Here is a 15,627-nt window from a genome sequence, read left to right on the forward strand (position 1 = left end):
AAACGTCTGAGAATCTGGATCTTTGCTTGTCAGGACTTGCAGAGTGGTGATGCTTGCAGTTAAGTCAGTTGAGAGAATGAGTCAGAAACTCAGATCCTCCCCTGTGGTTATGTAACCTGAATTTGCTGAGGCCATGTGGTACTGATACAGTCAGGATTCAACAGAGAAACATAAACTGCTGTTTTTCTCTCTCATGCACAGGTGGGGAAGGACCCTCTCTACGCCCAGATCAACAAAGGGAAGAAATAAAGTGACACACAGGAAGACGGACCTGACTAGCACTGAGAGAAAAGGAGGAGATCCATGTGTGTGTGTTTGTGTGTGTCCTTCCTCTCCTCTGGCTAACAACCTCCCAGGAGGAGCCTCAAGCTTCCCTTTTCCCCCTTCTCTTCCTCCTCCTCCTCCTCATCCGTGCAGTCCTCTCTCCTCCTGAGAGGAGGGAGCCCTCTTCGTCAGTCACTCCAGGCAGGAGGGATGTCAATCAATCCACCTCTCCCTCCATGCTGTGTTGTCTTCTCCTCTTCTCTCCTCCTCCTCCCTGTGGCGAGTCACACCCAGCCTTACAGACATAACCTGATCCTCCCTTCTCTCTCTCTCTCTCTTCCCCACCTCTTTCTCGCAGTCTTCACCCTCACACTCCTCCCTCTGCCTCCTGTGTCTGGCCAGAGTCTGTGCTGCCAAGGAGGGACTGAATCAAGCAGTGCCTCTCTATCTCCGACACCCACCCACACTCACGCTTATTGGGATAAGAGTGTTCATCTTCCCTCTCAAGACTCCATCTGTAGCATGGACATCCCACAGGAGGAGCCAGACTCTTAACGGGCCTATCAGGGATGGCCCGTTCCTGGGATCTCTGGTTCTGATTGGTTGGTTGTTTGGTTAGTTTGGGCGTTTTCTCCCCAGTCTTGTGAGTGTCTGCTTGATCTCTATGCAGAAACAGACTCTCTGAGAGCGACTCACATGCCAACTACACGCATACAGCTCACACAGCAATCCGCCTACAACACACACATGCATACACACAGACTCATCCCTCACTCTCTCTAACATGCATACACGCAGTGATTTGCCAAACGTCTCACCTTGCAGACAGACTCGTTCAGAAGCCAGAGGACCAGACAAATGGAGGAAGGGACCCTGAGAGAAAAGGCGTCAAACGGATTCTGTGATCGAACTGTTCATTCTCTATAGCTTTTGTACAATACTGATTTAAAAAAAAGAAAAAGAACAAATTGAAAAATTGAATTTTTATTTTATAAGTCAATCAAGCCGCTGGAGTCAGCTCTATAGGAGTTGTAGAGTCAACTTGGCTTTAAGGCATCTGATCGTTGGTTTGCCAAACTCATTTTGTAAATAATTATGACAACAACAACAACAACAACAACCATTTTGTCCACTGGACATCTGTGCCATAAAATAGGAAGGCTTCAGTTATGCAATCTCTTGACATTAACCCGAGCAATACCAACATATGTTTTTCTTTTCCTGTTTTCCCACTTTGTCTTGATTCTCCCTCAAATACTGATTTTTTTTTCTCGTGCATGGATGTTGTAGGTCTTTCTCTTAGCCTCACTTACTAATCCACCTCTAAACCTTGTACCCGTTTGTCCCACGGCCACACGTTATCGTTGTGTCTCTATGGTTTATGTTATCCAAACACTATGTACCACGATCCTATGTTGCAGGCAGCAGACATGGTCTCACTCACTGCAGCCCACACTGCTCCTGCCCGCCATCCCTTTACCCCGGAACAGTCTTTACACAGCCATGCTCCACCCATCTGTCTGTCTGGTGTTCAGGTGCCAAAACCGCTGCTGTCTGAGCATCTGTGTGTGTGGGCTGCAGCGTCCTCTGCTACAGCTACATCGACTGTGATGCCAATGACTCCCTATTTTATGGCCAGAGTCCCCATGTCACTGGAGAACTCTTTTTGGACTATGACGTTGATTAACTTAAAAATGTGACAACTAGAAGACAAAGCGAAGACGCTGAATAAAAAGGGAAACGTTGCTGTTTGAGTACATAACATTTCTAGACCTATTTTAACTTTACCTCAGCTAACAGTTTCTTAATGTAAATTGACACATTATTTTTATCTTTATGAATATGACATTCTACAGTGAGTTTTTAGATGATTTTTTTGGTTCTCTCTTGATTTACGTATTCCACCATGTATTCCTGTTACAAATAAACACATCCCAAATGACTGATGTGTCTGCTTACGTGCTTTGGTTGTAATCTGTGTGTGTGTGTGTGTATATGTGTGTAACAAAGAGTGAGTAAACCTAATGGTGTGTGTCTGGCAGAGGTGACCCCCAGTGTGTCTTATGTTAGTGTAAAGCAAGTGTCACAGTATTTAGTTGTAATTTAACACAGCTTTAATGGCCTGTCACATTCTGCTACACCAGCAGACTCTAATGCAAGCTGTCATAGACTTTATTAGAAAACCACTATGAAACAAGAACTTCAGCCTTCTCCTGCTCATTGTGTTTCTCCCTCCTGCCTGTGTAAAAAAAACAAGGTATAAAAAATGAGTTGAACAATTTTTACATTTTATAAAAGTATTGATTTAAAGGATAATGCCATCTAGATTAAAAGAAAACATTTTATCCATCACTCATACTGGTATTTGGCCATGGAGACGATCGGATCTCTCAGGTCGGATGTTAATACCAGCTCTGAACTGGACCATGAAACTGAAATAACCCATATATTGTGGAGGTGAATGATGTTTTTGTGTTTGTGATTCAAAAATCACAGAAAGATTAACTATGAAGTGTGTGTGCACGTGAAGCCGGATTAATAACTAAAAGTTCCTCTCTGTCTCTGTTTCTCTCTCTCTCTGTAAATACACTTTAAGGTTATACTCGCTCGCTCTCCTCCTCTCTCTCTCTAACAGTCTCTTAGCTGTCTCCATGGCAATGCTCTTAAAGGACTACTCCACAGAGGTTGCAATACAAGAATTCAGATGACATCATCATCCATAACCGTGTCCATCAGTCACATGCTAACGATTTAGCATCAATGATCGTGAGTGGTGCGAGGCTCCATGCTAATGCTGCAGCATTGACACTAGACACTTTCAACAAAGCATTGCCTCATATTTTGATTTTGTTTTGTATATTTGAAGTAATCAAACATGAGAGGGCAATTGGTTCACTGATCCAACCAGAACAAGCAGGTAACTGAGGATGATCACAATTACAAATACCTGTTCAAATAATTGATATAACAATGACTTTATGTTTTCAGTCACATCATCTGCTGCATTCTTTACTGATATGACACAGTCTGTAATAGTGTTAAAAATAATTTCACATTGGGGAATAGGTCACATTCAGCAAGTATATTTAAAAGCAAGTATTTGTTTCTTTTACACAGGGAGAAGAGTTGATGTGGTACTTAAATTTGAGTATATATTTGTTTATTATTTCTACTTCTACATAAGGAAAAGGTATTTCCTCCACCACTGGTTAAAATCCTGGATGCCAGACCATGTGGCAGAGAAACAGAGGCCTGTAAATCAGACAGTGACGAGCAGCCATCTCTGTGTGTGAGGCCTCAGCTCCTGACACGCCTGTCACGGCAACAATATGTTGGCAGCCACACAGAACATTACAGAATATCCTTCAAATGAAGTGTGTACCTGCAGTGTGTGGTGTATTTGTGTCATATTGTAAAAACCAGCTTAAATGCTTTTAGTATTCTGCCTGTAACAAACCTGGAATGTTGACTGGCCTCTTTTTGTTTCCTTTTCCTCTATATTTCCTCTGATGTTTAAGCCTCTGATATTGAATCAATACATGCAATGCTCGATCACATCTTCTCACTATAGAAATTGACTTTCAGTTTAGTTTTTAAAAAGATTTAACACTTGCACTATTAAATTATAGAAGTGTAACAGTTTTAAGAGGAAAACAACTCCAGCTCCAAGGTGTCATGACAGTGAGTCACCTGTGCGCGTCCACGCGGTGCCAGCCGGGCCACATTCCTGCAGGATCGTTCAGTGACTGAGCTCAGACTCGTCTGACGAGCCGGACTGTTTTTGAAGATGAGTGAGACTCTTCCTACTCGACCTCATTCCTCCATGGGCTGCGCACTGCCTCTGACCAGAGAGGAGAGGACGTGCGTAGAGATTTGATCGATACAAGTAATGATAGGAGGGGAGTTTTATTTGATGGTGCAATTTTCATCACACACAGAATGATGAGAGGCTGAAGGAGAAACTCACTGGACTAAACTCTCTTGAATAAACACGCTGTTGTCGTCTCGGTGGATACTTTAGCGCACGATGGATCAGGTATGTGCTCTTACTTCAAATCCTTCCTCAAAGTCTGACATGATAAATGATTGTATTACAATTTGTGATGATATTTCATGGTATATTAACAGATCATTATATCAGCCTATACTTTTGTCATATTGAAAATCACTTGTGAGTCGTAAATACATTTAGTTTGAGGCTGAATTGTTCAGCACATACACACATCTGAGCCCGATGTGTCATGTGTGTTGGAATGTGTGTGGAGGAGGTGGGTGTAAGCGAATATTTAAGCAAATAGAATAAAAAGAAAACCAAATCACTGCTAAATCACATGTACACTGATTCTTTATGATGAGATTTACACCCTCATTAACTCTTTGGCACTGTTTTGTGAATCCAAACATATCAGGTATCAGTGTTTAAATGTCTAATATTGTTGTACCTAATATTACATCGTGTGATCCTGTCACCAGGAGGACACTTTGGATTTTAAGGCTCTGAGGGCCAAGTTCCAGGATGAAGAACTCCTCCTGATGCAGTCTAGGATCAAACCAGCCCTCCCAGAGAAACCAAAGCTAGTGCCCCCTCCTCAGAGCCCCACTCATCACCTCCCTGCAGGAGCACGCCCCTCCCTGCTCACCTCCATCAACCAGAGCCTGGAGGGGAAAACGCACCTCGCCCCAAGGGTGGTCTTCAAGAACGAGAAGAAGGAGAGCAAAATGCCTCTGATCAAGGCCAACAAGTTGAAAGTGGGTAAAGACAAGACTAAAGGGAGCAAGGAGAAGCTTGATGCCGACTTTTCGGAGCAGAAGCCGAAGAAACAGAACGATAAAGACAAGAAGCTCCTGCTGATGTTCCCTGTAGCACAGAAGGAGAGCACGGCAGAACTTGTGCCTGCCACACCTCCACCTAAAGCTACAACACAGAAGAAGAAGGGTTTCCTCAGCCTCATGAAGTCAGTAAAGAAAGATTCATTTGAGATTACGGCCGACCCCATCTTAGACACCCCTAGTTCAGACATTCCTGGACCAGCTCCTCTCATCCCTGTGCCTTTTGGTGGCACACCAGCAGAGCCGGAAATCTATGCTCCTAAAGCCCTATTGTCAAACATCCCATCCTTACCTAACTCCATTGCTACAATGGAAATCCCCCCACCCTCCATTATCCCTGCCTCTCCCGACTACAACCTATCTCCCACCTTTATTCCTGTTTTCCCTGATCCTACAGTCCCAACCCTGCAGGGTGAAACTCCACTAGATGTAGAAACTCCTGCCCTGTCCATTCCGACCAATGTCAGCCCGACCCCTGCTACCCCTACTCTACCTCCAGGGGCCTCTACTCCATCTGGGTCATCCCCTGAGCCTGAGATCTCTGAGGCTGGTATAGAGGCTGTAAGTATAGCTGCACTAGAGAAGCCTCCTCTGATCACAGATCCTCCATCCATGCAACCATCTCCCAATATTGAGCGTCCAATCTCAGCTCTCTCAGCCCTGGAGAGGGCAGTGGACATGAGCCCGGGGAAAAGAACTCCAGCTGACCAGAGAATTCTCAATGCTCTGGAGAAGGCACGCAAGAAGAGCGGCAGGTAAACAACACAGTCAGAAAAGCACTGTTGTATTTCAGAAGATGTGAAGAACTGTTATTAAAACTGTTGAAGGCCCATATCTGACCCTTTCTTATTTGTTCTCAGCCCGCAGACAAACCACACCAGATCTTCCTCCATCACCCCTCCACCTGAGGAACTGCCCCCTCCTGAGAGCCCCACCTTCTCTCTGCCAGAGCTCCCACCTATAGATTATGAGGATCGGGCAGGAAACGCCCGCCCACCGAAACCAGAGCAAGTCAACGGCATTGACCACCGTAAGTCTCAACTCAGCACATCACAGAGATCTTCTCTTCTCCTCCCTGCTCTTCCCTTTTCAGTCGAATTTCAGTCTATTTGGATTTTGCAATTCACTGTTTCCTTCACCTGAATATGAAGCGCACAGAAACATATCTCATCAGCAGGACGCCAGGTATGTGCTGTATAGAACAACCTGTATGTATAGTGTGGTTTATGCCACATGGTTGCCTCAGATGTTAGATAGGAGAAGCAGCTTTTAAAGACCCACTCACACACACACACACACACACACACACACACACACACACACACAATGAACAGTCCCGACATTCCTCTTATGTGCCAGAAACAACTCGGCAGTAGGCAGGGCAGAGCAGCAGAAGTATGTCAGCAATGACAGGAGCATGTCTGTCGGTATGACACAGAGCTGCATGGACAAACACTTTAGTGTCTGTTAAACACAGTCAGTTGGCTCTGGGGTTGATAGTGACTTGACTTACACAGAGTTCATTAATTAGATGTTCACGCAGGTGGTCGTGCATGTATCAGTTTTATACAACCTTGTGTCAGTTATCATTTCATGATGTGTGTTTTGTGATACTACAAGACCTTTCAAAAGATTCTCTAGTTGGTGTTTGAACACCGATTGTGCAATAGTAAAGGATTAGTTATGCTTCATAGGACAGTTCAATTTCAAAGGTTTAAAGAAAATATTAGACAAATGTTTTCCTAGCACTTTAAATTAAGAAAGTGACTTAAAAACTAGAGTCACTCAAAAATGGTCCATTGAAGTCTAAGATATTTGTTCAGGAAGAACATCTGCACTTCGTCTTCATGCTGTCCTGATCTTTCTCTTATAATTGCATTATCCCTGCTCTGCAAAGTTATGTCACAACAACTTTCACAGTGTGCTCGACTGGTTTAGTTTCCTCACAAATCAAACTCTTCACTCTGCTAGCTGTTAAAAAGTGTTTCAATGATATTACTGTTCACACCAAATATTTCTGCTGAAATGAGGATGTCAATAACATTCCACTTAGAGCTGGTGGTAAAGTATCTGACAAACCTGTATAGAGTCGTGTATGGAGACTAATGTCGTTCTTTGCAGGACAAGCCTCTCCTGTATTGGAGGGCCTCTCTGAAGAGGGGTCTGATGCTGTCCCAGAGTTGTTTGTGCTTCACCCTCCTCCACCGAGGAAAGTCCTCCCAGACCCAGAGTCTCTGGGTCCAGCTCCAGAGAAGCCTGACAGGCCTCCCTATGTCAACCTGAATGAATTCATCCCTCCTCCTCCTGTGGAAGATAATGGTGTGGATCCTACACCATTGCAATCAACCAGCCCATTCAACACCCTCCTAACCCTGGTTTCATTTTATCTCACCTCACAGATGTCTCTGCTCCCATGGAGTTCTCAGAGACAGCCACCACGGATGTCCCAGAGTTTGACAATATGGCCTCAGTCGGCCACTCTCCAGAGCTGCCAATGTCAGAGTGGGGGAATGGGGAGTACACTGGTCCTGATACTCTGGAGGCACAGAACCTCCCAGATTATTACAGCAATGGGACTACTGCTCCAGCAGCTGAGGTCCATGCTGCGCCGGCATTTGGAGACGAATACCAAGAAAATGCACAACCAGTGGCAGGGTAAGACACATGCATTTAACTGTAGTGTCTTTACTTTGAAATGTTTCTTCATCTCTGAGAACCATCCCTCTCCTCTCTGCAAAGCAGGCTTGAAGCTGCTGAAGCTGCCAATGGGATCAGTGCAGAAAATCCATATGAGGACGTTACAACGTCTGCATCCAAAAAGAAAGGAAAGTCTGACGGTGGCAAGAAACGCAAGGGACCACCAAAGAGTAAGGACGACATATCAGTCCTTTCATATCAGAACATTTATATCGATAAGATGACAAATTAAAACACTCATTTGACATTAAACTAAAGCCAGAATTTCTAATACTTGATTTGCTTGAATATTTCATGAATCATTTTAAGAGTCATTAGCCTCCTCTCAAGAATCTGATTAAGGGCAGCAATACTCTGTGTAGCAGAGCCCTCACGTCCACCAAAATTTCAGTTTTACCACCTCAGGCAGATAACGTGTGTATAGATATGACGTACAAAGAGAGTATACATAACACACGTCTCATCAGTGGCTTCCCGTTGACAGAGAAGTAAAGTTATCTCATGTGATTCTATCTTCTGTATCATATCGACACTGAAAACTACATCTTGATTTAAACAATTCTGCACTTTAATTGAATGTGTTTTTACCACAGATCCATATATGGTAGCAGGACAGGAAACAGTAAGTAGTTTTGTCATTGTATTGAAATAAAAGCATCTTTTTTATCTGCTTGAGACAAACCTTATCTTTTTCTTGTTGTTTACAGAATGAAGAAAAAAGCAAGATGAGCAGGTTCGGCAAGTAAGGCCCTATTTTTTTGACCCACTTCTCTTGTCATCGTAGTTTATCTCGATCACTGTTTGAGATGAAAGAATCCTGTCTGACTTTGTCTGCCCCCCCCCCTTTGAAACAAGACAATAGCTGTTGTTCTGATTTCTGCAGGAGCGACAAGAAAGCCGCCGTGGACGGGCTGGATGAGAAAGAGATGAAAAAGAGGGAGAAGCAGCGTATGGAGAAGGAGAAGAAAGAGTTGAAGGAGAAACAGGAGCGGGAGAAGAAGGAACAGAAGGAGAGGGAGAAGAAGGAGAACGAGATGAAGAAGAAATTCAAAGTGAGTGATGTTATTGTGAAAGAGAAGGGAGGTATGGAAAGTGAATGAGCTAGCGGGGCAGGGTGGGGTATATGTCTTGTCGTACAAACCTGTCCGGATTCATTCCTCCCTGCGGAAGAGTTGAGGTAAGCAACATGTGCAGCCTCAAATGGAATCTGTGTAAACACTCGTCTCAGTGTTTCTGACAAAGATTTATGAACTTTACTCTCTCCTCTGCAGAGAGTCTGAGGGCAATGCAAGTAACTTGACCTGTGAATATAATAAAGGGGATAAAGATAATAAAGAGCACTTATAAGTGCCAACTCTTTATGTTAATACCCAGTATTAAGCTCACAATAGCTTATAACCCACTATCCATGTGAATATGTGGTTCTAACCATACACTGTATGTGAATCAACGACATTAAACATACACTTTTTCAAATTAATGTTATCAATTGTGTTGATATAACTTGTTAACTTTCATTTGACTGAACTTTATTAATTAGTCTATGACAATTAAAGTAATTGTTTTAAGTTGGTAATAATTTTCTTTTTTCAGTGTAATTAAAACCAAACCTACTGGAAATATTAACATTTAAAGGTACAGTGTGTAGAATTTAGTGATATCTAGTGTTGAAATCACATGTTGCAGCTGAACACCCCTCACCTCACCCTCTCCTTCCAAACATGAAAAAGAACCTGTGGTAGCTTTAGTTGTCATAAAAACTCAAAAGGTGTTTTGGTTGTCCAGTTTGGACTAAAGTAAAAAAAACATGTCGGCCTCCGTAGAGAGGGTCCCCTCGATTTAAATATAAAGTATTTAAATATAAAGGGCCTTTTCTGGGGTAAAGAAAACTACAATTCATATGATTTATATGAAACGAACCAGTGAAAACATCATGAGGATTATTCTACATTAAATGTCTGCCAATGGATCCCTTTCACCTGAATCTTACATACTGGACCTTTAAAGAAACATCAGTGTGATAACAATTACCTAAAATGACAGAAACCATCTTGAAGAAAACATATCTGATTTACTTTGATTTTTTTGTTTGGTCCGTGCCCCATTCACTGACATGGATGAGACAAGGTTTATGATCTATACTGCAGCCAGCCACCAGGAGGGGATTTGGCGTCATTTTTGGGAGCTGTCATTTCGTCTGTCTTTATATACTGTCTATGATTCTGATTTGTAACTCTGTTCGTCAGATCACGGGACAGGAGGATGCTATGTACCAGGCAACAGTAACCGTGACAACAAAAGGACGCAAGGACGATCTACCCGTCAAGAGCGGTGACATCATCAGCATAATCCGAACCACCAACTGCCCTAAAGGGAAATGGCTGGCCAGGGACAGCAGCAACACCTGTGAGTGTTCAAAACCTCATGCATTGTTATTATCACCTCAAGGGTAAAGAGATGCATAAATATGCAGACAGGCTGACAACACTGCAGCAGGAGTATGATGAAAACATCAGAAATCACACGAGGAAGCTCATAGACACAAGTCTGAGCCACATGAGACAGAAAACTGATGACTCGGAGAATGTTGTTGGGAAAAGTCACTTGTGCACTTGAATCCCTGACTGTGGATCTATCAGTGACTGTGTGTGGGTGTTTTGCAGATGGGTATATTGCAGTGGATCATGTGGAGCTGGACATCAAAGAGATGTTGGAGCTGGGGAAGAAGGCTGCCATCACCCGCAATACCAGCACCAACGTCCAGGAGGGAGAGGTCACCAGCACGGGGAGTAGGTCAGTGTGCACAGTGGAAAATGTACAGATGGCACAATAAAAAAAGAACATATCATCTCATGCATTATTCATTCCACTGTTCATTTAAAATGATGATTCATCTGTGCTTTATCTCTTTTCTCAGGGCCTCAAATCGCTATCCATTATCAGCAGGAAGCTGTAAGTTTTCTATTTCTAACTCACACTTATTAAAGGATGCTTTAATGTATTCAGCTGCAGCAGTTTGATGATGATGATGATGATGATGATGATGATGATGATGATGTATTCAGTCTCAGATGACAGTGAAGAGTGGACCGGTGATGAGGATGAAAATCTCTCCCCTGTTCATGAACCTGCAGATCCATTTGCTCCAGTGTAAGTTGATGTCGGCCTCCGTCCACACAAGTGAATTATTGTTATTTGCTTTAGATAGAGACCGACCGACAGGGATCTTTGATTTTAATGTCTTTTGTTTTCCGCTGCAGGGGCCACACCAGGACACTCTCCATGCCAGACATGGGTATGAAATCACAAACCCCTTCTAACACTTCAGCTCTCTGACTTTATGGCAAACATTTCTTCAGAAATTTGCACTGAAGTTTAATAACAGAAATAAATAACCAAGCAAATGTTTGTATGATGACTGTCTATCACCCTAAACTCCATCATTATTGTCACCTCAGTAAATTGTAGTGAGCTTATCTCCTCAATGTGTTATCTTGATGAGCATGTGGAGATACAGTAAACCACAGATACAACAAATGTTACGTATGATTTACTCCACCATACATGATGCACATATTTTTAGATTCCGAGTGACTTAAACTTTATGGGATTATTGTTATCTCCATAAAATTACTATGAAATCAAAGCCAAAAGCTGACTAACTGAACCACTGGGCAACATTATACTTTCCATTCACATCCCCACAACAAACATGGCACAGCATCAACTTAAAGCTAGACGTGATACTATTCCATTCTAATCTTCACAGACATTCAGTGTAACTACTTTAAATACTGACTTACAACCATGTAACACGTTAGATGGGAGTATTGGTTGTTTAAACAGGAAGATGTTAACTGTCAGTGTAATGCTAAGGGTTGGTGACTTCAGCAAACAGTACCTGACACAGGTTTAGTGTCATTAATGTTCTAGCTGAATTTTTAATGAAAGGGTCTTGTATTTATGTGTGTTGCTTATTTGTTTTCATAGGAAACAAGGATCTGAGTATAGTCCACCAGCACAGTCACAGTGACATCAGTGCAGAAGGCTCCCATATCCAGTGAGTTCCCCTGTTTCCCTCTCACACTAACACATATACAACAAATGTACATAAACAATTTATACAGTTAATATTCGTCTTTGTCTTTTTATCAGAGCAAGACATGAAGCACTTCAGAAGTTAGCCACGTTTTTCCATTCAGCCAAACCTGTGGAGCCAGCTTCCAGGTCAGTATCATGTACTAACATGTACCTGCTGTATGTGCACACACAAATACACACCTATGAATGCACAAACACAAAAATTTACAAATACAAATGGGGTTTTAATTCCTGCTTTTCCTTCTTTTTCACAGTAACAATGAACTGGAGACAAGTAAGTGAAAATGAAATATTCTCCATGTACAAAAGTACACAGTCTGTGTTGAAAAAAGTAAATTCTTAACACTATATAAACAAAATGCTAAACTGGTTGAATACAAATCATTTAATTTTTTTAATTAAAGTAATACAATTGTGTTAATATATATTTCTTATAACTAAGCAAAACAAACGTACCAATTTTCTTTGAATATGATTAACTTTGAGCAAGAGGATTATGTATTGTGGATTCTTTATCGCAGTAGTTCAGTCACTGAAAAAGTAATTTATCATTTCTGAAGCATGTGACTCCAAAAAACTTTCTGAGATTATTGTTACCTTTGATCAAAATCTACATAAAATTACTCTGAAATCAAAGCCAAAAGCTGACTAACTGAACCACTGGGCAAATTTATACTTAACATTTACATCCCCCACAACAAACATGGCACAGCATCAAATTAAAGCTACTGACGTGATACTATTCCATTCTAACCTTCACAGACATTCAGTGTAACTACTTTAAATACTGACTTACAACCATGTAACACGTTAGATGGGAGTATTGGTTGTTTAGACAGGAAGATGTTAACTGTCAGTGTAATGCTAAGGGTTGGTGACTTCAGCAAACAGTACCAGGTTTAAGTGTTGTGTCATTGATGTTATAGTCGAATATTTAAGTGTCTCATTTTAGAACATAGGACTTAATGAAGAATTTCTGATGTGTGTTGCTTATTTATTTTCATAGGAAACGAGGATCCTAGTATAGCCCACCAGCACAGTAACACTGACATCAGTGCAGAAGGCTCCCATGTCCAGTGAGTTCCCCTGTTTCCCTCTCACACTAACACACCCAACAAGTGTACATACACAATTTATACAGTTTTTATTTGTATTTGTCTTTTTATCAGAGCAAGACATGAAGCACTTCAAAAGTTAGCCAGGTTTTCCCATTCACCCAAACCTGTGGAGCCAGCTTCCAGGTCAGTATCATGCACTAACATGTACCTGCTGTATGTGCACACACAAATACACACCTATGAATGCACAAACACAAACAAACATGTACAAACACTAATGGGATTTTAATTCTTGCTTTTCCTTTTTTTCCATAGTAACAATGAACTGGAGACAAGTAAGTGAAAATGAAATATTCTCCATGTATATAAATACACAGTCTGTGTTGAAAAAAAAAGGTCAAATACAAATAAATTGTAGAAAAAGTATTAAATTAAAGTTATTAATTGTGTTAATATATATTTCTTAGAACTAAGTTGAACAAACTTAATAATTGAAGGGATTTCATGTGGGGCAACAATCTTCTTTAAATATGAATAACTGAGGGAAAGATGATGATTCCTTTTTCAAAATTGTATTTTAATTTCTTTAGATTGCATTAGTTCAGTGTAACTACTTTTGTCACTGAAAATGTAATTTATCATTCAGCGTGTGACTCCAAAATACTTTTCATTCCAGGTCGTGTGCTCGTGAAACAAGAAGCAGTGGAGCTGTAAGTAGAGCTGCAAACACTCAGAGAAAAATGCTGAACATGTTGTACAACAACAAACAGGCCTCCATCCTTTTTAGACTGGGATGAGTTGCTGAGCATGAAAAGTGAGAGTTTTATTCTTTTTGTGTTTGAGAGAAAGAGAGACGGACAGGTGAAATAATGCACTCCTGTCCAAACAGGAAGTTAAACTGCAGAAGGAGTTGGTCATCTTCAGTCATGTGCTTTAACTTTAAGATGGTGACATGAGGAGGTCACTGTTGGTACAATAGTTCACATACAGCACCAGAACAATTCAGAACAGAAGGTGATGATTTATTGTCTAATCTGTTTTCCACAGGCCTGATGTCAGTGAAACAGCAGAATTGAATTTTGATCCTGATTCGCTCATTTTACCTCCTCCTGACCTGTATGCTGACTTTACCACTGAGTAATCATCAGACACGGTAAGAATGAATATCCCAGACTCCTCTCTGTCCATCACTGTGCATTTCACATGTTGACATAAAGTTTATTTTCTGTTTGTCACAGAAACACAAAGCAGACAGAAGAATTTGTCCATGATGCTTTTCTTCACGCTGTGATCCGTGTCAGTCACCTAATGCTGTGACAGTGACTTCATCATCTCGACTATATGACTTAATTTATCTGACGACCACGTGCATAGATCAGTGTGATGATTTACAAGAGGAACAGGAAAGGCCACTCGAGCTCTCAGCAGCTGGAAATCTTCCCGTGCTGTTTCTGTTCTTTTAGGAGCTTGGTGTGAAACCGCTGAGGGACAGTATGTGTGGCTGCGGCCGCCGAGTGACTCAAAGATCGAGGAGCTACAAACTGTTGCAGACACACACTCACACACACACACAGGTTTTCTGGATACTGTGACACTGGAAGCTCCTTGGCGGAAAATTACACACTTTTCATTTTATTACCAGAAAGCCAAATCTATTTTTATTGTTGAAACAATGGCAGGACAATGGCAAAAGTGGATTTTTCTCAGACTAGTGTATTTTTTTTATGTCAAGACACTGTTAAATAGAGGTCTGCTGCAGTAAAAATCATGTAGAGTATTCATCAGTCCTTCCTCCTCCAGGTTGTTCCTCTGAAACATTATCCACAGATAACACGTTACCATTGTCTGAATACTGATATTCAACCCTATCTGTTTTCATTTGTTACCTCGACCAAAACAAAGCTTTTATCAGCATTAGTTTGTTTTATGTGATTAGATTGATATGATGTGATTAAAAATTTTATTTTGCGGAGAGTTGGGACATGACCCAAAGAAGAACCCATTTCATTTTGGGGCAGATTCAAATAAATGGACGGATCCAGCTTTTCTCTTGGTGAAATAGGGCGTCAGCCTTGGAGGTATGCACTCTCCGAGTGCCCTCCTGGCTCCATGCTGCGCCCTCTTCTATATGTGCATCTGCATTACTCAACAGAATAACACTGATTTTAGGACTACATTCAATATTTAGTTTAAAGAGTGTATATTTTTGTGCTTTTTTGTATATGGACACATTTTTCTACTTTGTAATTTTATTTAGTCTCATTATTTGTCAATACACTGTGGAGGATGGAAGTAACTCATGTATTTAAATGCTTCAACATGTCAGATTTATATAAAAATGATCTTTAATTATGTACCAATAAACAACACACGGTGTAATCTCATTTATACAACTAAAGAATTACTATGTAGTGGTCATAGTTGAACCTTCTGGAGGGAAACATCACGTGTAACTTTATCTTCTTCTCTTTTTATGGAGCTGATGTCTGGCAGGTGCCACTTTTATGTGTCGCCTATTTTTTAGGACTTTCCCTCAAGTTAAAGAGTAAGTGATACAGAGGAGGAAGTAAAGTACTGATGATCGCCTGAGGTCATGTTCATGTAAGATATTATTGTTGACAACTGTCTGTGGAAAAAACACAAAAAATAACCATCTGTCATGTGTTTATCTGTGTGT

The 15,627-nt window shown here is 41.3% G+C and overlaps 2 protein-coding genes across 22 annotated transcripts in view; both read left to right on the forward strand.

Moving 5' to 3' along the window:
• The window catches only part of dab1a (DAB adaptor protein 1a), a 230,413-nt gene extending 228,206 nt beyond the window's left edge, over positions 1 to 2,207 (forward strand). For all 19 annotated transcript variants that reach the window (XM_069522354.1, XM_069522343.1, XM_069522342.1 and 16 more), the window contains one exon: positions 202 to 2,207. In XM_069522354.1, the coding sequence (XP_069378455.1) occupies positions 202 to 249 (48 nt within the window). In that variant the 3' untranslated portion in view covers positions 250 to 2,207. The remainder of the gene's footprint in view (positions 1 to 201) is intronic.
• Positions 2,208 to 4,079: 1,872 nt separating this feature from the next.
• Positions 4,080 to 15,616, forward strand: LOC109625279 (FYN-binding protein 1). Of its 3 annotated transcripts, XM_069522357.1 has the most exons (23): positions 4,161 to 4,300; positions 4,738 to 5,849; positions 5,955 to 6,124; positions 7,216 to 7,413; positions 7,494 to 7,749; positions 7,837 to 7,961; positions 8,385 to 8,413; positions 8,499 to 8,533; positions 8,675 to 8,843; positions 10,038 to 10,197; positions 10,455 to 10,584; positions 10,709 to 10,743; positions 10,857 to 10,941; positions 11,052 to 11,086; positions 11,782 to 11,851; positions 11,947 to 12,018; positions 12,147 to 12,166; positions 12,899 to 12,968; positions 13,062 to 13,133; positions 13,266 to 13,285; positions 13,627 to 13,660; positions 13,998 to 14,103; positions 14,189 to 15,616. In XM_069522357.1, exons 1-22 carry the CDS (start codon positions 4,292 to 4,294, stop codon positions 14,089 to 14,091), a joined length of 3,000 nt encoding a protein of 999 aa, XP_069378458.1. In that variant the 5' UTR covers positions 4,161 to 4,291; the 3' UTR covers positions 14,092 to 14,103; positions 14,189 to 15,616. The 3 variants fall into 3 exon arrangements, with proteins under 3 accessions (XP_069378460.1, XP_069378458.1, XP_069378459.1); XM_069522359.1 differs by lacking the exon at positions 7,216 to 7,413 and having other exon boundaries at positions 4,080 to 4,300; XM_069522358.1 differs by lacking the exons at positions 12,899 to 12,968; positions 13,062 to 13,133; positions 13,266 to 13,285.
• Positions 15,617 to 15,627: the final 11 nt, after the last annotated feature.

This window comes from Paralichthys olivaceus, chromosome 3 (assembly GCF_024713975.1).
Source record: "Paralichthys olivaceus isolate ysfri-2021 chromosome 3, ASM2471397v2, whole genome shotgun sequence".
In the NCBI taxonomy this organism is placed as follows: Eukaryota; Metazoa; Chordata; class Actinopteri; order Pleuronectiformes; family Paralichthyidae; genus Paralichthys; species Paralichthys olivaceus.

Excerpts from the sequence above, each read along its gene's own strand:
- LOC109625279 (XM_069522357.1), top strand. Across the intron at positions 10,198-10,454 it reads CAGGGACAGCAGCAACACCT|ATGGGTATATTGCAGTGGAT; the intron begins GTGAGTGTTCAA and ends GGTGTTTTGCAG. Across the intron at positions 10,585-10,708 it reads GTCACCAGCACGGGGAGTAG|GGCCTCAAATCGCTATCCAT; the intron begins GTCAGTGTGCAC and ends CTCTTTTCTCAG.